The sequence below is a fragment of the Microcaecilia unicolor genome, chromosome 2, assembly GCF_901765095.1.
Source record: "Microcaecilia unicolor chromosome 2, aMicUni1.1, whole genome shotgun sequence".
Lineage (NCBI taxonomy): Eukaryota > Metazoa > Chordata > Amphibia > Gymnophiona > Siphonopidae > Microcaecilia > Microcaecilia unicolor.
The window spans coordinates 653,683,087-653,706,676 of NC_044032.1; the positions used below are offsets into that span (position 1 = coordinate 653,683,087).

The 23,590-nt window shown below is 44.9% G+C and overlaps 1 protein-coding gene across 1 annotated transcript in view; it reads right to left on the minus strand.

Annotated features, from left to right (window-relative positions):
• TRPC3 (transient receptor potential cation channel subfamily C member 3) overlaps positions 1-23,590 on the minus strand; it is a 105,818-nt gene that overhangs the window by 18,687 nt on the left and 63,541 nt on the right. The window contains exons 6-9 of the mRNA XM_030191771.1: positions 19,771-20,004; positions 7,958-8,222; positions 3,454-3,649; positions 895-1,104 (exon numbers count right to left, since the gene is read on the minus strand). Of these exons, the coding sequence (XP_030047631.1) occupies positions 895-1,104; positions 3,454-3,649; positions 7,958-8,222; positions 19,771-20,004 (905 nt within the window). The remainder of the gene's footprint in view (positions 1-894; positions 1,105-3,453; positions 3,650-7,957; positions 8,223-19,770; positions 20,005-23,590) is intronic.

Below are 23,590 nucleotides of genomic sequence, written 5' to 3' on the forward strand. Positions count from 1 at the left end.
GTCCCAGCCTTGAAGGCCCAGTGTTGCTTTTTTTGTTTGTATATTTTCTATGTATGCTGTATACCCTCTCTGTTTGTTTTATATTGGTGTTAAAGAAATGTCAGGGATGACATTTTTATTGGGGGGGGGGGACAAATGTAAAGGGGTACAAAAGTTTTAAAAGAAAAGAAAAGATTTTTTTTTTAAATCTGCTTGCGGTGCCTGTTTTTTCATTGTCCTTGTAACCCATTTTAGGGTTCTGGTGGCTGGAGGGTGGTCCCGAACTTAGTCAAGATATTTCTGTCCCAATCCCTGGTGGCCAGTGGGTAGCGCTGTGCTTGGGAAGGTCCGGGGCTGGGAGCCATAAAAAATGTGACAAGCTGCGAAGGCGCACCGGCCGCGAATGAAGGGAAGGCAGGAAGCAGCCTGCCTGTAAACGTCTGTACTATTCAGGAGGAAGTGTACTCAGTTTCAGGGGAGACCGTCTTACCCTTAACCACTGTGACTGACAAGCGTACCAGCTGCTGCAATACAGAGCGAGTAGTGCTGAAACCAAAGTTAGGTTACAGATCTAAAACATTAGCACGGACTAGTAGATTTCAAATGAGAATGTACATTTTTGTTAATTATTATTGTAACTTCTTGGGTATGTCCAGCTTCTTGTGAATTTGTGATCTGCTTAGAACCATGAGGTGTTAGTGGAATATAAGTTTATATTGCTAATGTTAAGATATCCCCATGCTGAAATTTACCTCATAATTCATAGTTATTAAGAAAATCTGAAATGCAATCCCATTGCATGCATTGCTACCAAAACAGGACTATCCGGGACCTGGATGAGGTGGCAACCCTAAGCTTCAGAGGTCATTGTACACAGAGGAGAAAATAGTGAGGAAGGACGAGGCTGGTACCTACCCTGGACTTGGAGTTATCTAATCCAGTTTCTAGATCCTTTTGCAGCCAGCTTGTTCTGCATTTAGACCAGTTAACTATCCTCATGACGAAGTAGAAAAGAGATTTGGGGCTTGGTATGATGCTGAAGGGTGGTGGCAGTGTCTTCCCATCGTCAAAGTAAGACAGCCAGAGCTTGGAGCGGGCAAACTTCCACTCTACATCACTGTCGTCCTGCAGAAGAGGAAAAGAGAAGAACCAGAGGTGTAGCTAGTGGTGGTGGGGGTCTCCAGGGGAGCAGCTGCTCCCACAAACGGACTTCCGACGGTGATGGCGCCTGTTTTTCACACGATCTGTCGCCAGCACCATTGGCAGTCCGCTCTCCCTCCGCCTTCAACCTGGCTACGCTTCTGAGGAGAAGGTTTCCTCCTTCAATCTCCTGCTGCAGAATATGATAACAAATGAAGCACAGCAAGGTCCAGAGCACAGTAAAGTGATGCACGTAATACCTCACTTAGCCCTTACCATGACATACTGTTTGGGAAACAGTGAATAACACTCTAAACTCTCACTAATATAACCCAGGTCCTCACCACTAGCACAGTGTCCTGGGACCGGGGCCGCCGAGATGGGGGGGGGGGGGCAAAATTCCCCAGGCCTCCAAGGGGGGCCCGGCGCCGGGGTCAGTCCGCCGGCGCTACAGTTCCCGGTCTCACCTACCTGCCTCCTCGGCTCCGGGCCCCCTTCATTCAAAGCGGCAGTTGCAGATCGCGTCTCTTCTGGCCTTCCCTCCCTGTGTCCCACCCTCGCGGAAACTGGAAGTTACATCAGACAAGGGTGGAACACAGGGAGGGAAGGCCAGAAGAGACGCGATCTGCGACTGCCGCTTTGAATGAAGGGGGCCCAGAGCCGTGGAGGCAGGCAGGTGAGACCGTGGACTGCAGTGGCGGGGGATGTACTAGGGAAAGTATAACTTTTTATAGGTAGAGTAGTAATTTGTTATAAATCGTAATTAGTGTGTCATTTGGAGGAGGGGCTGGTTACAGGGACACCCTAGCGTGTGTTGTATACGTACAGAGATTTTTTTTTTCTCCTGGTAAAAGGTCCACTAAAACAGACATCATATTACGAGGATCAGGTGCTCAACATTCAGAGTTTCTATCTATCTATTTACTTGTTTTGGGCATTTTATCCCACATTAAACATGAATTAGTTTGGAACCTGGGAGCATTTAAAATCTTTCTTTTTTTCTGGAGAGAGTAATGCATTGCTCCCTCCCAGGCTCTCTCCCTGGGTTTAGCCAGCCTTGCAATTTGGGGGGGGGGGGGCGCAGAGGTAGACTGGGGCCTCTGCCCCCCCCTCCCAAATCAATCCCCCTTCCCCTGTTACTAAAGTAAAAGTTGCCTAGTAGTCTAATGGCCTCCCTCCCAACCCAACCCCCTTTTCCTCTGATATTACAAAAAATTACCCTAATAGTCTAGTGACCCCCCCCCCCCCGACCCAATCCCCACTTCAAAAAAAAAATTCTCTGGTAGTCTAGTGGCCCCCCTCCTTTCCCTGCCCTTCCAGAAAAAATCCTGGACCTTACCTCCACACCATGACCCCTTGCCTAGGCTCTCCCAGACCCAGAACCTTAAGTGAGGCAGGGACGATATAGCTCCTGCCTCCAGAGCCGTCATCTTCAATATGCACCAGGCAGGGTCAGTCTGCTATATAAGGGAATTTTCTCTTATATGGCAAATTGATCCTACTTGCTGCATTTCAAGATACACTGCATGGGGCAGGGCACTGCCATTTTGAAGCAAATGGCATCAGAGGCAGGAGTAAGCGGGCATGGCTCCTGCCTCATTTAAGTTACGGGGTCTGGGAGGGACTATGCAAGGGATTGCAGGGTGGATGGGGAATCTTTTGGAAGTGGAGGGAGGGAGGTTGGACCACTAGACTACCAGGGAATATTTTTGTAGTCCAGTTGGGTCATGGGTGATGGGTGGAAGGGAAGGCTACCACTAGACCCCAGGGATAATTTCCAGGGGTCAGGATAGGAGGGAGGGGGGTCAGTCATGTGTGAGGGTGCTGCTAGACACCACGGACATGTTTTGGGGCGGGTAGAGGTGTCGGATGGGAGGGGATAGATGTCAGGACTTTGGGGGGGGGGGGGGTAAGAGGCTGATGTAAAACACTGTGGCATACTTTTTGTTTTTTAATGTCACCTTCATTTTAGGCACTAACAGGAAAAGTGACATTTAGAAATTAATCACAGATTAGTGCCACGATTTTGGAACAGCAGTAGTTTGCATGTTCATTGGTAACAGCATGTCACAGTATTTTTGTAGCGTCAATTTCGAGGTACAGTGTGGGCTCTACTGTAAGGCTTTCTGCATGAACCCCTCAGTGAGTGTCTTGGGACAGAAAGGAGAGAAAATGCAACACCCCCCCCCCCCTTAAAAAATACAGAAACTCCATCATACTTTTCAAAAGATAATCCAGCGTTTAGGTTCAGCTGCAAAACAGCAGCTGAGATCATGTGGATCAGTCAGAGATTCTCTGCAAGTGTGGGATGGGGGGGGGGGAGGTATTTCTTACCTCAATTTCCTGGTAAGAGCTGTTGATCATAGCAATGAGCATGTTGAGGAGAACCACAACCATGGTGACATTGTAGACACCATATAGGACATAACCGATGTTCTCGATGAACTTGTGGTCGTACTTCAGGACAACAGAGGTCACCTCGGACAAGCCGAAGATGGACCAAAACAGAGTCTTGAAGCTTTCTTCAACACTTTAATGGAAGCACAAGGAAAGAAGAAATTAACAAGGGCGTAAACGGACAGGGCCAGATCAACATTCTATTGGGCCATAAGCAACTTTGCAGCAATTCTGGAAACTAGGTGCTATTTACGGACATTTTATGTGCATACGTGTTTCAAATAATATCATATATGCACGTATGTGCACACATACACGTCTAAATACCAGTGTTCTGCCTAAGCCTTTTCTGTAAATATGGGTGTATCTTGCATGGCTGACGAATGATCAGGGTATAAATATTTGTTATATACGTCCCTGCCACATTTACATACTCACACTTACACCAGCTCTATGGCTGCCATAGTTAGGGTTACCATATGTCCAGATTTACCCGGACATGTCCTGTTTTTGTCCAGAAATCCGGACAAACGGGCAGATTGCTAGCCTCCCCTCCCCTTACTTACTACTGCCCTGGTGGTCTAGTGACCTCTTCGGGGGAGGAAAGAGCCCCCTCTTTCCTGCCCGGAGCGCTGCCCTGCATGCTTCCTTCCTGTTGCTGATCTCGGTGCAGATTCAAAATGGCCGCCGAGAGTTGAAGTGACCTCTCGAGACTTCAACTCTTGGCAGCCATTTTGAATCAGCGCCGAGATCACGAACAGGAAGGATGCATGCAGGGCAGCGCTCCGGGCAGGAAAGAGGGGGCTCTTTCCTCCCCCGAAGAGGTCACTAGACCACCAGGGCAGTAGTAAGGTAAGGGGAGGGGGGTGACGGGGAGGGGAGGTGATGGGGTGTGTGACAGGGGGGAGGGGAAAATGTGACAGGGGCGGAGCAAGGGCATGAAAGGGGGCAGGGTGGGGTGTGAAAGGGGGCGGGGCATGTGTTCTCCTTTTGGGGGACAAAATATGGTAACCCTAGCCATAGTACATGCTAAATGTTAGGCCCATCAATTCTGTGTTATTTTAGTATTTTATAATGGAACCTAGCCTCCTTCTACTCGCCTAAATGGTACAGAATCGTCCCCCTTATGTGCTTAATTTAGACCATCGCATAGTGGCAATGCTGGAAGCCAAGATGTGATGTAATAAGTTTTGTATGCAATCTGTCCTGCATAATGTGGGCCCACTGGATTTATTTATTACTTATTTATTTACAAATTTTTTTTAAATTGCCAATCTGGGGAGTACCCCATCATGGTGGTGTACAGATCGACATGTATCATCCAAGAGAATCAAATTAATAACTTCTTAGTAATGATATCCTTAAGCCTCATTCCCACCTAACCTAATCCACAGGTCTCAGTGAACAATAATGTCTTGACTTCCTTCCGGAATCTTATATCTAATTCTACTCTCTGAGTGGCTGTAGCAAAGCATTCAATAAGATCGATCCACATATTTAAAGGGCCCTAGACTGAGAGGTCACCGGCCTCACTTCAGAAAGGGGGAATGAATAGCAAAAAGCATGAGCAGAATGCAAGGGGATAGGTGGGGAGAAGGGAGAGAATGACAAATACCGAGGGGTGGAGGGTGAAAGAAGGAAGGGCATATGCAGGGAGAGGTGAAGACGAGCAGAGGGACAGGTGGGAGAAGGACAGATACTGAGGGGTGGAGGGTGAGAGAAGCAAGGGCATATGCAGGGAGAGGTGAAGACGAGCAGAGGGACAGGTGGGAGAAGGACAGATACCGAGGGGTGGAGGGTGAGAGAAGGAAGGGCATATGCAGGGAGAGAAGATGAGCCAAGGGATGGATGGAGGAGCAGTGGGGTGGGATGGGGATGGGTAGAGCATCCAACCCTTAGCCATGGATGTTTCTGCTGTGCTTCCTATGGCAGAAAAATGCCCCAAGTTGTTGGAATGTCCAAACGAAGAGGTATTCGACTGGCCCTGCTCACAATCACAGGAAGAGCATAACATCCTGAAGTCATATTCCATATTACTATTTTGTAAGTTATCTCCTTCTTTTTTTACTTTAATCTCTAAGGGGGGGATTCCATAAATGGCGTTCAGAAATGGGCAGCAGAAGAGATCGGTGCTAAGCACTAGACTATAAGGGCACCAGATTTACATCTGCTGAAACCTGGTGTAAAAGCTGGTGCTGAAGCTGGGTTTGCTGACCCATTACTCTAGAACCCCACGTGCAATATTTTTGGAATGCCCTCGACCCACCCATGCCCCTCCTTTGCCCGGGCCCCTCTTTTGTGCTATGGGATTTAGGACCCCGATGTTATAGAATAGCGCAAATCCTAATTGGTGCCAATTAATGACACTAATTGATTGTTAGCACTCAGTTATTGATAATTAACAGCTCGTTAGCCAATTAAGCTGTGCACGCATTTTGGGAGCGCACTCAAATCTGGACACCATATATAGAATCTGAGGGTAAATGAATTAGGGGCCCTTGTACTAAGCCACGGGTAAGCATCCTACGCGCATCAATTCGGACTTACCGCCCGTCTACCACGTGGCCAGGGCGGTGATTTTGTTTTTTTACGTGCAACCACTATGCACACCAGATAATAATTGTTATTTTCCTGCACGCTTGCAGAAACCGGGCGGTAATTGTCATTCTACGCACGTAGACGATTACCACTAAGTCAATGGGTGGCGGTAAGGTCTCAGACACAAAATGGATGCGTTGCAATTTTTATTTTGCCCAAAATTTAAAAAAGCCTTTTTTACAGGCACGCTGACAAATGGATCTGTGTGCGACCAAAACACGCACCTACACTAGCTCAGCCCATTTTTCAGCGCACCTTAGTAAAAGGACCCCTGCTTTTCCAAAACATGTAAAACTTTTACGCCCATAACCTGAACCCATCTCAGGATTTTTGCCGAATCTAGTGCTCTAACCAACAAGCCACACTCCTTCCTTACGACCGAATCTATTCCATCCTATATAATAAAACGCACCTCCAACTTTCTGAAGCCGAGAAAGTGAAGCCTTCAAGTCTTGAAGCATTCCTGCAACGTTCCGGAACTACGTGTCGTCAATTGAGGAGATGGAGCCTTTCAGAACGCACGAATGCTTCAAGGCTTGAAGGCTTCACTTTCTCGGCTTCAGAACGTTGGAGGTGTGTTTTATTATATAGGATGTGCTCGGTGCTTTTCTGTAGCATATGGGGGAATTTAATATATGCTGATTAAAGTGGAGGAGTGGCTGGAGGGGGGGCAGGGAAGATAGGACAATCGCTGGGTGGCTGGAAGGGGGGCAGGGGAGGGAGGAGAATCGCTGGGTGGCTGAAGGGGGGCAGGGGAGATCGGACAATCGCTGGGTGACTGGAGGGGGAGCAGGGGACAGAGGAGACTCGCTGAGTGGCTGGAGGGGGTAGGGGACAGAGGAGAATCGCTGGGTGGCTGGAGGGGGGCAGGAGAGAGAGGAGAATCACTGGGTGGCTGGAGGGGGGCAGGGGAGAGAGGAGAATCGCTGGGTGGCTGGAGGGGGGCAGGGGAGGGAGGAGATTCGCTGGGTGGCTGGAGGGGGGGCAAGGGAAAAAGGAGAATCGCTGGGTGGCTGGAGGGGGGGCAAGGGAAAAAGGAAAATCGCTGGGTGGCTGAAGGGGGGCAGGGGAGATAGGACAATCGCTGGGTGACTGGAGGGGGAGCAGGAGAGAGAGGAGAATCACTGGGTGGCTGGAGGGGGAGCAGGGGACAGAGGAGACTCGCTGAGTGGCTGGAGGGGGGTAGGGGACAGAGGAGAATCGCTGGGTGGCTGGAGGGGGGCAGGAGAGAGAGGAGAATCACTGGGTGGCTGGAGGGGGGCAGGGGAGAGAGGAGAATCGCTGGGTGGCTGGAGGGGGGCAGGGGAGGGAGGAGAATCGCTGGGTGGCTGGAGGGGGGGCAAGGGAAAAAGGAGAATCGCTGGGTGGCTGGAGGGGGGGCAAGGGAAAAAGGAAAATCGCTGGGTGGCTGAAGGGGGGCAGGGGAGATAGGACAATCGCTGGGTGGCTGGAGGGGGGGCAGGAGAGAGAAGAGCATCGGTGGGTGGCTGGAGGGGGGCAAGGGAAAAAGTAGAATCGCTGGGTGGCTGGAGGAGGAGCAGGGGAGAAAGGAGAATCGCTGGTTGGCTGGAGGGGGGGCAGAGGACAGAGGAGACACTCGCACCCAGCAGTCTCACTCTCTGTCACACACACACTCGCACATTCACTCTCTCTCTCACACACACAATCTCACACATACTCTCTCAAACATACACACTCCGAGGAAAACCTTGCTAGCGCCCGTTTCATTTGTGTCAGAAACGGGCCTGTTTTACTAGTATTTCAATAATCTGATGCTTCTGACGGTGCTTTCATGCTGTTGCTTCAGCCTCTCTCTTTTTTTGGAAGACAGACATCTACTCACGTAGTGAAAGCAGAGTTGACTTTCGCCCCCAAGTAGTAGGAATATAGGATGAACATCCCAATCATGAATGCGAGGAAGACCATGATGAAAAGAACCATGAACTTGAAGATGTCTTTCACTGTCCTCCCCAGAGAGATCTGCAGTGGCCCAAAACTCTCATTGGCTGGAAGGATGTAGGCGATGCGGGAGAAGCTCAGCACCACAGCTATTGCGTACAGACCCTCTGATATGATCTGGGGGTCAGATGGGAGCCACTTATCCCTAGCTGGAAGACAAGAAGCAACAGATGAGGAACTGGGATCACCATGTTTCGCTGTTGCCCAGAGATAACATGACTGCATGCGTGCACAATTCTCTTTATAAACAGAAGAATCATGGCAGGTATGCTGCATATCTTTTTATTTAGTCTGAAATTATTTATTAAACTTGTTATACCACTTTCGCTGCAGGCAAATTAAGGCGGTTTACAATAAAAATCCCAGCCCAACTTTCTCTCTATTTTCTATCTAGTCTCAAGTGACGTATGAGGTGAGACTTGCTGACCTGAACATGTATACCCTGGAGGAAAGGAGAAACAGGGGTGATATGATACAGACATTCAAATATTTGAAAGGTATTAATCCACAAGCGAACCTTTTCCGGAGAGGGGAATGCGGTAGAACTAGAGGACATGAAATGAGATTGAAGGGGGGCAGACTCAAGAAAAATGTCAGGAAGTATTTCTTCACGGAGAGAGTAGTGGATGCTTGGAATGCCCTCCCGCGGGAGGTGGTGGAGATAAAAACTGTAACGGAATTCAAACATGCTTGGGATAAACATAAAGGAATCCTGTTCAGAAGGAATGGATCCTCAGAAGCTTAGCCGAGATTGGGTGGTGGAGCCGGTGGTGGGAGGCGGGGCTGGTGGTTGGGAGGCGGGGCTAGTACTGGGCAGACTTCTACGGTCTGTGCCCTGAAAATGGTAGATACAAATCAAGGTCAGGTATACATACAAAGTAGCACATATGAGTTTATCTTGTTGGGCAGACTGGATGGACCGTGCAGGTCTTCTTCTGCCATCATCTACTATGTTACTATGTAAGTGTCTTCGAGTTATTTAAGTGTAAAGGCCTCAGTAAAAATCTAAGTTCCAGTCCTTTTGGTATTGACCTTACCAAGTAGAGTTGTTGTTCCCTGACTGGAATAAAACCAGAAACAGAGGCAGTACTGCTTGCTGTGGGGCAGCACTGGAAAAACCTCCAGTGAATTCATTTAGACCATGCCATTGGAACTCCGAGGACGTTGCTTGACTCACTCTGCTTCTGCTGGAAATGATGCCAATGGAAGTTGCAGGAAGTCCCTGGACTCACTCTGCCTGTGTTAGCAGTGGCAAGATTGAAGTTCCTTGTGCTGCTAGACCTATGGGATGCCTCTGATGCAACCTGAGAGAGAGCGCAAGCCCAAACACAGACCGGATCGATGTATTTTTTTTTCCCTTCTTCCAGTGATCTAAAAAACAGCAGACATTGGAAGGCTGCTTTTTCAATCTTTTCTGTTTCCGCTTGGAATGATTTGCCTCATACTCAGATTGGAAAGCTCTTGTTTTTCTTTCTGGAAAAAAACGAAGACTCATCTTTTTGAGAAATCTTATGCTATATAGGGTTCTTTAGATGTAGCAGTTTTTTTTATTTCTTTATATATATTTTTTTGTTCTGTTTTGGCTCTTCTGTACTGTGCGCCTTTCATTGTAAACTGTTTAGATTCTAGATTAACCTTATTTAGTGATATTGTTTTTTTTTTCTTTTTTTTTCTGTATTTTGATCTAGTTTATGCTAATTGTTTTTGCATTTTATAAACAAAAACAATAAACCGCCTAGGATCATTTCTTTGGATTATGTGGTATATAAATCTTAGCTAACATAAGTGTGGAGAGCTACTTGACAAGGTTTGAAGGCGAAGAAGTGTTGAGGATTTAGATAACACTATGATAAACATGGGTGCTGGGGAAATTCCTGTAACGAAATGGCGACCAAAATCTTCGGTAAAAGAACCTTGGACTTATTATAAGATGCTGCGTTCCATAAACATTCAGACACTGTGTTTCATTCTATGTAAACAATAAAGTAAGACAGAAATTAGCTGAGTAACAAAGAAATCAACTGAAATTGCAAGTTGGGAGGGGGATTGATGCCCAATCCACTGTATATAAGGCACTGTTGTGTTGTATCTAGTCAGAGGGGTGAGATGATCAACTGAATGACTCTTTATCACAGTGGTCTCTCCCTCTCGTAACAAATTGCTATTTGTTACTTTGCCTAATTACTTTTCTGATTACATTGTCTGATTACCTTGCCTAATTACTTTGTCTAATTGCTCTATTGCCTGATTGCTTTGTTATTATCTATATTGGAATAAAGACTATCCCCTTGTAAGGGACATAGCTTCTGTCCTTTCTGTCTTTTCTATCACGATATCTTGGGGTGGATGTAAGGAGGTAGAAATCCTATTTGCCCCACATTTCCAAATTGTATATTTCTTATGGTAAGTAGATATATCATAGAAATAATTCCCACATAATTACAGCCCTCACTGATACCAGGTTGTCAGAGGGGGCCATGTAAGAACAGACTCCACTATAAACAATGTTTACTGTATATTTTCTCCCTCTGGTTTATGGTAAGACACTTTGGACCATATTATTGGGATTTAGCGGGATACAAGAGAGAGCAGACTGGATTGGATTGGACTGGCCTCCAACTGAACTGTGCGTACACCCTTAAGAGGGGGGTATTCTTCTGTTTCTGAACAGATTAGCCTTTTTGGCTACCATTTCTTTTGTTTTTGGGTAATTTGGCCTCAGACTGCAACTGGAGTCATATTCTAGTTAATGGTCAGTGTTTCCTATTTTTGTGAAAATACTTTGAATGTTCTATGTTAATGTCTGCTTAATATTTAACCTGATAGTTCAGTTTCTTGTCAACAGGGCTGTGGTTGGTACACGAAATCTTAGATTCTGACTCCTCCATTTTGCTTTTGTCTGACTCCCAACTCCCTATCCATTTCGACGTACAGTTCAAACTCCTCTTATTGCTTTACAAGTGCATTCACTCTGCAGCTCCTTAGTACCTCTCCACTCTTATCTCTCGCTACACACCTCCCTAGGAACTCTGGGTACATTTCTCTTATCTGTATCCTTCTCCACTGCCAACTCCAGACTCCGTTCCTTTTATCTTGCTGCACCATATGCCTGAAATAGACTTCCTGAGTCAATACGTCAACCTCCGTCTCTGGCCACATTCAAATCTAGGCTAAAAGCCCACCTTTTTGAGGCTGCTTTTAACTCCTAACTCCTATTCACTTGTTCAGTACCCATGTCTGTTTTATCATTCCCACTTCAAGTAATTCCTTAATCCCTTATTTGTCGTGTTTGTCAGTCTTGATTAGATTGTAAGCTCTGTCGAGCATGGACTGTGAACAGCGCTGCATACGTCTAGTAGTGTTATAGAAATTATAAGTAGTAATAGTAGTAGTAACTCTGATTCCAGCTCCGACTTCGACTCCTATTGATATTATGCTTCAAAGTTTTTGTTCTTGATATATATATCTTTATCCTGGATCTAAAGTACTGGTAAAATATAACTTACATTTACTAGTACTGAAAGGATCGGCCGCAAAGGTTAGGACCTTAAATCAGGCTTGGACGTTGTTTAATAATACCATCATGGAAGCCCAGTCTAGATGTATTCCACATATTAACAAAGGTGGAAAAAGAGCAAATGATAGCCAGTGTGGTTAAAAGGTGAGGGGAAATGGGCAACTGGAGCCATAATAACATCCTTCAAAAAATAGAAAAAGGATCCAAATGAAGAGAATAAGAAGCATCGTAAGCATTGCCAAGCCAAATGCAAAGCGTTGATAAAGAAAGCTAAAAGAGAAATGAAGAAAAACTTGCCATGGAGACGAAAACTCATAGTAACACTTTTTCAGGTATATCAGAAGCAGGAAACCTGCGAGGGAACCTGTGGGACCATTAGATCAAGAAGAAGCAAAAGGAGCACTCGGGGAGGACAAGGCCATAGTAGAGAGATTGAATGAATTCTTTCCTTCAGTCTTCACAGAAGAAAATGTAAGAGATCTACCTATACCGGAAATGGTTTTCAGGGGTGATGATACAGAGGAACTGAAAGAAATCTCACTGAACTTGGAAGATGTTACTGAGGCAAATTGACAAGCTAAAGAGTGACAAATCACTGGGACTGGATGGTATATACCCCAGGGTATTGAAAGAACTCAGCCAGAGAAACAGCACACAAAGTGTGGAGGTGCACTTAATCCCCACGAGACAAATAGGAGGGAACAAAGAAAGGGTGGGGAAGATAGGCTCTATCAAAACAATGGGGGAGACGTATAATTTAATTAAACAATGATATTTATTGCAAATGGTTGACTCAACACAGCCGTGTTTCGGCGCCGTAGCGCCTTCTTCAGGAGTCTATAAAAACAAATAACAGATATAAAACATAAATATTACGGACAAAAGAAATATATCTGTGTGTATATATATTACATCTCAAATACACATCTCAAAAGCATATATGAATAAAAATAGGTAAACATACATAAAATGTCATAAGTACAAAAACATAGCGCATTCAAATCAATAAAAAATAAAGATAAATAATGTCAAATAATATCAATTGGTGTCTAAAAGTATCAAATGTCATTAAAAAGGTGTTGCAAGGTAAATGAATACATGAATAATACAAAGACAATTGCATATCAAAGAAACCATAAAAGAATATATATAAAAAATCATGTAAATTGTGGTATATTTTGCATGTATGATTTTCATATACATAATAGACAGCAAAAACCAATAATGTGCAGGACGTCAGACTCACAGAAAGAGAACGAAGCCTTGCGCCGGAAGAAGAGGACCTCAGCTGGCGGGGGTTTGGGTCCCCCACCAGCAAAGGTAGCCGATGGCGGCGGCGGGGGAGGGTTGGCGGCAGGAGGGGGGTCGAGAGGGTCGTCGGCAGGGGGGGGGTCAAAGTTGGTGGTGGTGGTGGCAGCGGCGGCAGCAGGGGGCTAAAATGTGCCCCCTCACCTCGGGCTCTGGACCCCCCTCCTGCCGAAGTCTGGCTACGCCCCTGGTTAAACCCCTCAAACTGACTTCTAACCATTGAGAGGAAATGTCATAATACTTGATTTATCTGTAGAAATGATCTGAGCAATATAATTTCTACAGTTGAATCAAGTATTCTGGCATTTTCCCTTGACTGTTAGAAGTTTTCCTTGATGTTATCCACTTAGAATTTTGTATTGAAATAAGCGGAATACAAGCCTGTATGTACAGTATAATATATCAGTATATTTGTTTTGAAGCTGACAACTAGCCAAATGGTTAGCACAGCAAATTGGGAATCATAAGGCCCACGTTCTGATCCCACGGCAGATCCTTGTATTCCTGGGCAAATCACTTAACCCTCCATGCCTTGAGAGAAAGCATTGTAAAAGGGGAAAAAAAATCAGCAGTCATACTCTCCACAAAACATAACAAACCATAATCAGGAAGGAGTAGAAATCAAGTGATAGCACAAAATCGGCAACTTTTACTGACATAATTTCTAAACAAAAATGCAAAAAGCAAGGAGGCATCAGAAAAACATATGAATGAGCTATTGGATCTCTTATAGCCCAAACTATTTCAAATCCAAGCTCTTTTCAACTGCGTCAATCACTTGTCTCCAAAGCTTAAAGAAACCAACTTTACTTTACTTTACATAAAACTTCCAGAAACGTAGACAAACTCAACCACAGCAGCAGAGAACAACAGCACAAGGAGCCTTCATGATAGGGGACGCCAACTAATGCGGTTTCGTTTGATATTTATTTATTTGTTGCATTTGTATCCCACATTTTTCCATCTATTTGCAGACTCAATGTGGCTTACAATAATACATCAAGACAGGCGCCAATCAAGAGTAGATAAACAGTTGGTTACATAAAGAACAAGTGTAACAAAATGGATATAATCAATTCAATAAAGCATACAGATTATCAAGTAATTAGTGATGTGTTGGAATTCCTATTATTGATTATTATGGTAAATCTCGTTAAAAAGGAAAGTCTTTAAAGATTTTCAAAAGTTGATAAGGTCGTGAATATTTTTCAGATCCAATGGTAATGCATTCCACAGCTGTGTGCCAATGTAAGAAAAACAAGACGCATGTATTAGTCTGTACTTTAGACCTTTGCAGCTAGGGAAGTGAAGTCCCAAGAATGTGCGTGCTGATCTTTTAGCGTTCCTGGGTGGTAAATCAATAAGGTCTGACATGTATGCCGGAGCATTTCCATGAATGATTTTATGAACCAGAGTGCAAACTTTGAGCACAGAACGTTCCTTAACTGGGAGCCAATGGAGCTTCTCTTTTAGGGGGTTAGCACTTTCGTATTTTAATTTTCCAAAAATGAGTCTAGCTGCGGTGGTTTGGGCTGTCTGAAGTTTCTTGATGATATACTCTTTACAGCCAGCGCATTGCAATAATCTAGATGACTGAACACCATTGATTGTACCAGGTTGCGAAAAATGCCTCTTGGGAAGAAAGGTTTTAGTCTTCTAAGCTTCCACATTGACTGAAACATCTTCCTAGTTGTATTCTTAATATGGCATTCAAGTATGAGATTACAATCAACACTAAGATGGAGTCAGCAGTCCAGCAGCGAGAGGGGTGCTATCCAGTCTTTTGCATTGAGTGTCACATGTATGATTATCTCCCAATTGGTGAGGTGTCATATGTGTGTGCCCGATGCAAAGAGCTCCTAGCTCTCAGAGAACGTGTCCGTTCTCTTGAGGCTAGAGTAGCAGACTTGATGGAGCTGAGGGAGACAGAGAGGTACATAGAGGAGACCTACAGGGATGTTGTAGAGAAGTCCCACCTCCAGTCAGGTAGCCCCTGTGCTACCTTGGAGGAGGGAGGTCTCCTAGAAGGAGAGCATCACCCTGGTGAAGTAGGAAGTACTCCTGTAGCCAGGACCTGCCCACCAGGGGATGTATCATCCTTTTGCACCGAGGATATATCTCCAAATGTTGCCCGGGAGGGAAAAGTTAGGACAGCTGTTGTACTTGGTGATTCGATCATTAGGCATATAGATAGCTGGGTGGCTGGTGGACGTGAGGATCGCCTGGTGACTTGCCTGCCTGGTGCGAAGGTGGCGGACCTCACGCGTCACCTAGATAGGATTTTATATAGTGCTGGGGAGGAGACGGCTGTCTTGGTACATGTGGGTACTAATGACATAGGAAAATGTGGGAGAGAGGTTCTGGAAGCAAAATTTAGGCTCTTAGGTAGAAAGCTGAAATCCAGATCCTCCAGGGTAGCATTTTCTGAAATGCTACCTGTGCCACGCGCAGGGCCCAAGAGACAGGCAGAGCTCCAGAGTCTCAATGCGTGGATGAGACGATGGTGCAGGGAGGAGGGCTTTAGATTTGTTAGGAACTGGGCAACATTCTGGGGAAGGGGGAGCCTATTCCGAAAGGATGGGCTCCATCTTAACCAGAGTGGGACCAGGCTGCTGGCATCGGCGTTTAAGAAGGAGATAGAGCAGCTTTTAAACTAGAAATGGGGGGAAGGCCGACAGTCGCTCAAAAGAGCATGGTTCGGGATAAGGTATCTTTCAAAGATATCACCATAACAGGGAAGATAGAGTATCCTGATAGTGAGGTTGCAAAAGAGATTGTAGTAGATCGGGTATCTTTAAATAACAATAAAAATCAGACAAAAGATTGCCAATTAATACTGTCAAGTACCAAGCATGATGTACTTAGGAACAACAAACATAGTTTGAAATGTCTATATGCGAATGCCAGGAGCCTAAGAAATAAGATGGGGGAGTTGGAATATATTGCACTAAATGAAAAATTAGATATAATAGGCATCTCTGAGACCTGGTGGAAGGAGGATAACCAGTGGGACACTGTCATACCGGGGTACAAATTATATCGTAGTGATAGGGTGAATCGGATTGGTGGAGGGGTAGCATTGTATATTAACGAGAGCCTTGAATCAAATAGATTGAAAATTCTGCAGGAAACAAAACACTCCTTGGAATCACTGTGGATTGAAATTCCATGTGCAAAGGGGAAAAGGATAGTGATAGGAGTGTACTACCGTCCGCCTGGCCAGGACGAACAGACGGATGCGGAAATGTTAAAGGAAATCAGGGACGCAAACAAACTGGGCAACACAATAATAATGGGGGATTTCAATTACCCGCATATAGACTGGGTTAATGTAACATCTGTACACGCAAGGGACATAAGATTTCTTGATGAAATCAAGGACAGCTTCATGGAACAGCTAGTTCAGGAGCCGACAAGAGAAGGAAAAATACTAGACTTAGTCCTTAGTGGTGCTCATGATCTAGTGCAGGGGGTAACGATACGAGGGCCGCTTGATAACAGTGATCATAATATGATCGGTTTTGATATTGGCATTGAAGGAAGTGAAACTAGGAAATCAAGTACGCTAGCGTTTAACTATAGAAAAGGTGATTACGACAAAATGAGAAAAATGGTGAAAAAAAGACTGAAAGGAGCAGCTCGCAGAGTAAAAAACTTGCATCAGGCGTGGATGCTGTTTAAAAACACCATCCTGGAGGTTCAGGACAAATATATTCCACGTATTAGAAAAAAGGGAAAAAAGACTAAACGTCAGCCGGCGTGGCTAAACAGTAAGATAAAGGAAATCATTAGAGCCAAAAAACAATCCTTCAGAAAGTGGAGAAGAGAACCAACTGAAAGTAACAGGATAGATCATAAGGAATGCCAAGCCAAATGCAAAGCGGAGATAAGGAGGGCAAAAAAGGACTTTGAGAAGAAATTAGCGTTGGAAGCAAAAATACATAGTAAAAATTTTTTTAGATACATTAAAAGCAGGAAACCGGCCAAAGAGTCGGTTGGGCCGCTGGACGAAAATGGTGTTAAAGGGGCGATCAAGGAGGACAAAGCCGTAGCGGAGAAATTAAATGAATTCTTTGCTTCGGTCTTCACCGAGGAGGATTTGGGGGGGACACCGGTGCCAGAAAGAATATTTGAAGCGGGGGAGTCGGAGAAACTAAACAATTCTCTGTAACCTTGGAGGATGTAATGGGTCAGTTCAGCAAGCTGAAGAGTAGTAAATCACCGGGACCTGATGGTATTCATCCCAGAGTATTAATAGAACTAAAAAATGAACTTGCGGAGCTACTGTTAGAAATATGCAATCTGTCCCTAAAATCGAGTGTAGTACCGGAAGACTGGAGGGTAGCCAATGTTACTCCGATTTTTAAGAAGGGTTCCAGAGGAGATCCGGGAAATTATAGACCGGTGAGTCTGACGTCGGTGCCGGGCAAGATGGTGGAGGCTATTATTAAGAATAAAATTGCAGAGCATATACAAAAACATGGACTGATGAGACAAAGTCAGCACGGATTTAGTGAAGGGAAGTCTTGCCTCACCAATTTAATGCATTTTTTTGAGGGGGTAAGCAAACATGTGGACAATGGGGAGCCGGTTGATATTGTATATCTGGATTTTCAGAAGGCGTTTGACAAAGTGCCGCACGAAAGACTCCTGAAGAAATTGCAGAGTCATGGAATCGGAGGTAGGGTATTATTATGGATTAAGAACTGGTTGAAAGATAGGAAGCAGAGAGTAGGATTGCGTGGCCAGTATTCTCAGTGGAGGAGGGTAGTTAGTGGGGTCCCGCAGGGGTCTGTGCTGGGTCCGTTGCTTTTTAATGTATTTATAAATGACCTAGAGATGGGAATAACTAGTGAGGTAATTAAATTCGCCGATGACACAAAATTATTCAGGGTCGTCAAGTCGCAGGAGGAATGTGAACGATTACAGGAGGACCTTGCGAGACTGGGAGAATGGGCGTGCAAGTGGCAGATGAAGTTCAATGTTGACAAGTGCAAAGTGATGCATGTGGGTAAGAGGAACCCGAATTATAGCTACGTCTTGCAAGGTTCCGCGTTAGGAGTTACGGATCAAGAAAGGGATCTGGGTGTCGTCGTCGATGATACGCTGAAACCTTCTGCTCAGTGTGCTGCTGCGGCTAGGAAAGCGAATAGAATGTTGGGTGTTATTAGGAAGGGTATGGAGTCCAGGTGTGCGGATGTTATAATGCCGTTGTATCGCTCCATGGTGCGACCGCACCTGGAGTATTGTGTTCAGTACTGGTCTCCGTATCTCAAAAAAGATATAGTAGAATTGGAAAAGGTACAGCGAAGGGCGACGAAAATGATAGTGGGGATGGGACGACTTTCCTATGAAGAGAGGCTGAGAAGGCTAGGGCTTTTCAGCTTGGAGAAGAGACGGCTGAGGGGAGATATGATAGAAGTGTATAAAATAATGAGTGGAATGGATCGGGTGGATATGAAGCGACTGTTCACGCTATCCAAAAATACTAGGACTAGAGGGCATGAGTTGAAGCTACAGTGTGGTAAATTTAAAACGAATCGGAGAAAATTTTTCTTCACCCAACGTGTAATTAGACTCTGGAATTCGTTGCCGGAGAACGTGGTACGGGCGGTTAGCTTGACGGAGTTTAAAAAGGGGTTAGATAGATTCCTAAAGGACAAGTCCATAGACCGCTATTAAATGGACTTGGAAAAATTCCGCATTTTTAGGTATAACTTGTCTGGAATGTTTTTACGTTTGGGGAGCGTGCCAGGTGCCCTTGACCTGGATTGGCCACTGTCGGTGACAGGATGCTGGGCTAGATGGACCTTTGGTCTTTCCCAGTATGGCACTACTTATGTACTTATGTACTTATGTACTTATGTACTTATGTTACTCCAAGAATCTTCAGAGACAGGAAGGGAAAAGTTTGATATTAAGAATCCAGGTATTTTTTGGGGCAACTTTTGCCATCTACGGATTGAGCATTGTCTCATTGCTATTTCATGCATTTTTTTGGACATTGTGCACTGTTTCAAGACCACTGACGCAGTTAGTTTTGCCGAAACATGGACCGTGTTGGCTCTGTTCAATAAATTTGAGTTGACGTCCCCCCTATCTTGAAGGCTCCTTGTGCTTTTGTTCTCTGCTCCCGTGGGAGTGTACTTTGGTTTCCCTCTCCTACGTAAACTCAACCACAGCAAAATGTATAATGACAATACAAAACGACGACTACTTATCTCAAACCACTCCTGTAGGTACGTTGCTTTTTGAGAACTATACAGCGCTGTACCCACAGGAGTGGCCTGAGATAAGTGGTCGTTGTTTTGTGTTGTGATTATAAATGTTTCTGTGGTTCAGTTTGTCATATAGTACTCTACTTTTCTGCAAGTTTTATAAAAAGTAAAGTAAAGTTAGGTTCTTTAAGCTTTGGAGGCAAGTGATTGACGCAGTTGAAAAGAGCTTGGATTTGAAATAGCTTGGGCTATAAGAGATCCAATAGCTCATTCATATGTTTTTCTGATGCCTCCTGGCTTTTTGCATTTTTTTTCAGACATTATGTCAGTAAAAGTTGCCGATTTTGTGCTGTTAATTGATTTCTACTCTTCCATGATTATGGTTTGGGAGAAAGCAATGGCAAGCTAATCCTGTATCTCGTCAAGAAAACCACAAAGCAGCAGGCCTCATTGTGTGATCACCAGGAGTCAACTCTTGACTTGAGGACACATCTGGGTCTAGAAAACTTCATTTATCTACATTTCTTCTGGAGCAAATGTTTGATAAACCCTCCACATTTGCTTTAAGATAACGTCCATTCAGGGGGTTTTCAGTATGTTCCACCTGGTTAGAGTGGATGATGAGAGAAGAGGTAGCGCTGTGGTGGCTCTTACCGTAGGTAAAGTATTCTATTTCAGGTGGAAGTGTCACCATGGAGAGGTCACTGTCCGGAATATATGTGTCCACGTATTCTTGTGCCTTGGTGGCTTGTATAAAAGCAAGCAGTCGAGCTGTGAAAGCGGCAATGAAAATGGATAGCATCCCAAAATCTAGAACATTCCATAACTGCAGAATATACTCCCTGGGCCCTTCCAGCCACAGCTCTTTACACTCCGACCACATCATTCCTGCAACGAGATAAGGCACATTATTTTAGGGAAAAGGGGATGGTCCCATTTACTGTATTGGACTAAGAGGCAGAGAGCAAGGTTGTCACTCACACTCAACTGCTTTCCGTTCAAATCTCAGCTCTGCTACTGACTTTGTGTGATCCAGTTGCTCTGAGCATAATTTTTCAAAGCAATTTACGCAGTTAAAAAGTGTTTTACCCACATTAATCAGCTGTTTGAAAATTGAGAGGACGTGTTCCTGGGAGCATGTCTGGGTAAGAAGAGCAAATGTATGCAGACAGATACCATTTTAAATTCTTCCCGTAGAAAACCCCCCAGATGCAACTGACTGCAGAATTCTTTGGACCCATGGCAAGTTTTACACTAAATTATGCCTACTTCCCCCGCCTACTCTATTTTACAACAACTGTTAGTGACGTTCACACCGAAGGAGCGTGCCCAAGGAGCAAGTCATGCCCCTTGGGGCGAGCTACTACTACTACTACTTAACATTTCTAGAGCGCTACTAGGGTTACGCAGCGCTGTACAATTTAACAAAGAGAGACAGTCCCTGCTCAAAGAGCTTACAATCTAATAGACAAGTGAACGGTCGGTCCGATAGGGGCAGTCAAATTGGGGCAGTCTGGATTCACTGAACGGTAAGGGTTAGGTGCCGAACGCAGCATTGAAGAGGTGGGCTTTAAGCAAAGGCTTGAAGACGGGCAGGGAGGGGGCTTGGCGTAAGGGCTCGGGAAGGTTGTTCCAAGCATAGGGTGAGGTGAGGCAGAATGAGCGGAGCCTGGAGTTGGCGGTGGTGGAGAAGGGTACTGAGAGGAGGGATTTATCCTGTGAACGGAGGTTACGGGCGGGAACGTAAGGGGAGATGAGGGTAGAAAGATAGTGAGGGGCAGCAGACTGAGTGCATTTGTAGGTAAGAAGGAGAAGCTTGAATTGAATGCGGTATCTGATTGGAAGCCAGTGAAGTGACCTGAGGAGAGGGGTGAGCACTGAAGGAGTGGGAATATGAGTCCTGCTTGCTATTTAAGTGGTTGTTTAAGTGTTATAACATTGCTGCTGGGACAGCTATTGTTTCTCAGCTTAGTTGAGCTGATGTGTGTGGTGGGTAATGATGAACTGGGCATATCAGTGGTACAGGGCTGCCAGACAGAGGGTGGAGTTGGTTATACTGTGCCTCAGAGAGACTGCTACTTAAGGAGACTGTACGATTTTGTCTGTTCCAGAGTCTCGGCAGCCCCTGCAGGATCTGCCAATGCACTTATTGAACTGTAGATCTTTAAGTACAAAAACAGAGCTGGTATCTACCTTAATAGATGAATTACACGTTAGGATTCTCTGTCTTACAGAAACTGGGTTCAGGAGGGTGAGGAGGCCTATTTAGCACAATGTTTGCCTGCTGGGTACACAGTGATATCTGGTTGATGATCCTGAGGGAGAGGAGTTCCATTTTGCTGTTTGTTCCTTTCTCTTTTTTTTTGCAGTGTATGAGACCTCACACAGGTGTCAGGTTTGCTAGAACTTGGACCTGCTATAAGACTGGGGAGGTGTTGAAGGGACGTACTCAGCAACAACTTCATAGAATTACCTTCCCTAATGACTGAACTGTGGTTGTTATGTGTAGTGGTTGCTATGTGTACTGCCAACTAGTGGTGGAGAAGTATAACAATACCTGTTGCTATTGTGTAGTGACACCGTGTGGTTAAACTGTAAAATGCATCCTTTAACATTTGTTGATGGTGATATTTAAAGGTTTGATATAAACAATGTAAACCACAATATTAACTGATATGCGGTACAATAAGATAAATAAACATACTCTTAAATATTAAACTTTAAACTGATAATTTTGGTATCATCCCAGTAACAGCAGTGTTGAAATCCTTTGTTTAGTGTGCAGTGGAGGCTAAGAAAGCAAATAGAATGTTAGGCATTATTAGGAAAGGAATCAAAAACAAAAGTGAGGACGTTGTAATGCCTTTGTATCGCTCCATGGTGCGACCGCACCTCAAATACTGTGTGCAATTCTGGTCACCGCATCTCAAAAAAGATATAGTGGAATTAGAAAAGGTACAGAAAAGGGCAACGAAAATGATAAAGAGGATGGGACGACTTTGTTATGAGAAAAGGCTAAAGCGGCTAGGGCTATAAAATGAGTGGAATGGAATGGGTGGACGTGAATTGCTTGTTTGTTCCAAAAATACTAGGACTAGGAGGCACACAATGAATCTATTAAGTAGTAAATTTAAAACAAAACAGAGACAACATTTCTTCACTCAACATGTAATTAAACCCTGGAATTCATTTCCAGAGAATGTGGTAAAGCAGTTAGCTTAGCAGGGTTTAATAACAGTTTGGATAATTTCCTAAAAGTCTATAAGCCATTATTAAGATGGACTTGGGAAATTCCACGGCTTATTTCTAGGATAAGCAGCATAAAATCTGTTTTACTTTTTTGGGATCTTGCCAGGTACTTGTGACTTGAATTGGCCACTGTTGGAAACAGGATACTGGGCTGATGGACCTTCAGTCTGGCCCAGTATGGTAATGCTTATGTTCTTATGTACTTCCCTATAGTGCCAACTGCCAGGTACATTATGAAGTAACATGAAATCATGCAAAAAGACCACTCAGAACTTATGCAAACCTACCACACAAAAACAACACCAATCCTAACTATCAAAAGACAACACTGCAAGTATTAGCATTATGCTCTATAACACCCATACACCTGCTACTGGGAAAACAGAATACAACAGATTTCTACAAGGAACTGACACACTACCAAATCCCTCACCTTGATCACACACACAAAATACAGACAGATGCTTACCTAATATAGAACAAGGGACCACAAACAGAAATAGAAATATGCAGACAAACATTGAACTGGAACCTCCAAGAACTAGACTCTGGATGTAGTGCAACACTGGGAGGCTTACAGGCTTATTTTCGAAAGAGAAGGGCACCCATCTTTCGACACAAATCGGGAGATGAGCGTCCTTCTCCCAGGGTCGCCCAAATCGGCATAATCGAAAACCAATTTTGGGCGTTCTCAACTGCTTTCCGTCGCGGGGATGACCAAAGTTCACGGGGGCATGTTGGAAGCATAGCAAAGGTGGGACTGGGGCATGCCTAACACATGGGCGTCCTTGACCGATAATGGAAAAAAGAAGGGCGTCCCTGATGAGCACTTCGGCGACTTTACTTGGTCCATTTTTTCTTGCAACCAAGCCTCAAAAAGGTGCCCGAACTGACCAGATGACCACCGGAGGGAATCGGGGATGACCTCCACTTACTCCCCCCAGTGGTCACCAAACCCCTGCCACCCTAAAAAAAAAACTTTTTAAATATTTTTTGTCAGCCTCTATGCCAGCCTCAAATATCATACTCAGCTCCATCACAGCAGTATGCAGGTCCCTGGAGCACCCCCCCCCCCTACCTGTTACACTTGTGGTGGTAAATACTGTACCCACATGTAGGTGCCCCCCTTCACCCCTTAGGGCTATGGTAGTGGTGTACAGTTGTGGGAGTGGGTTTTGGGGGGCTCAGCACAAAAGGGAAGGGAGCTATGCACCTGGGAGCAATT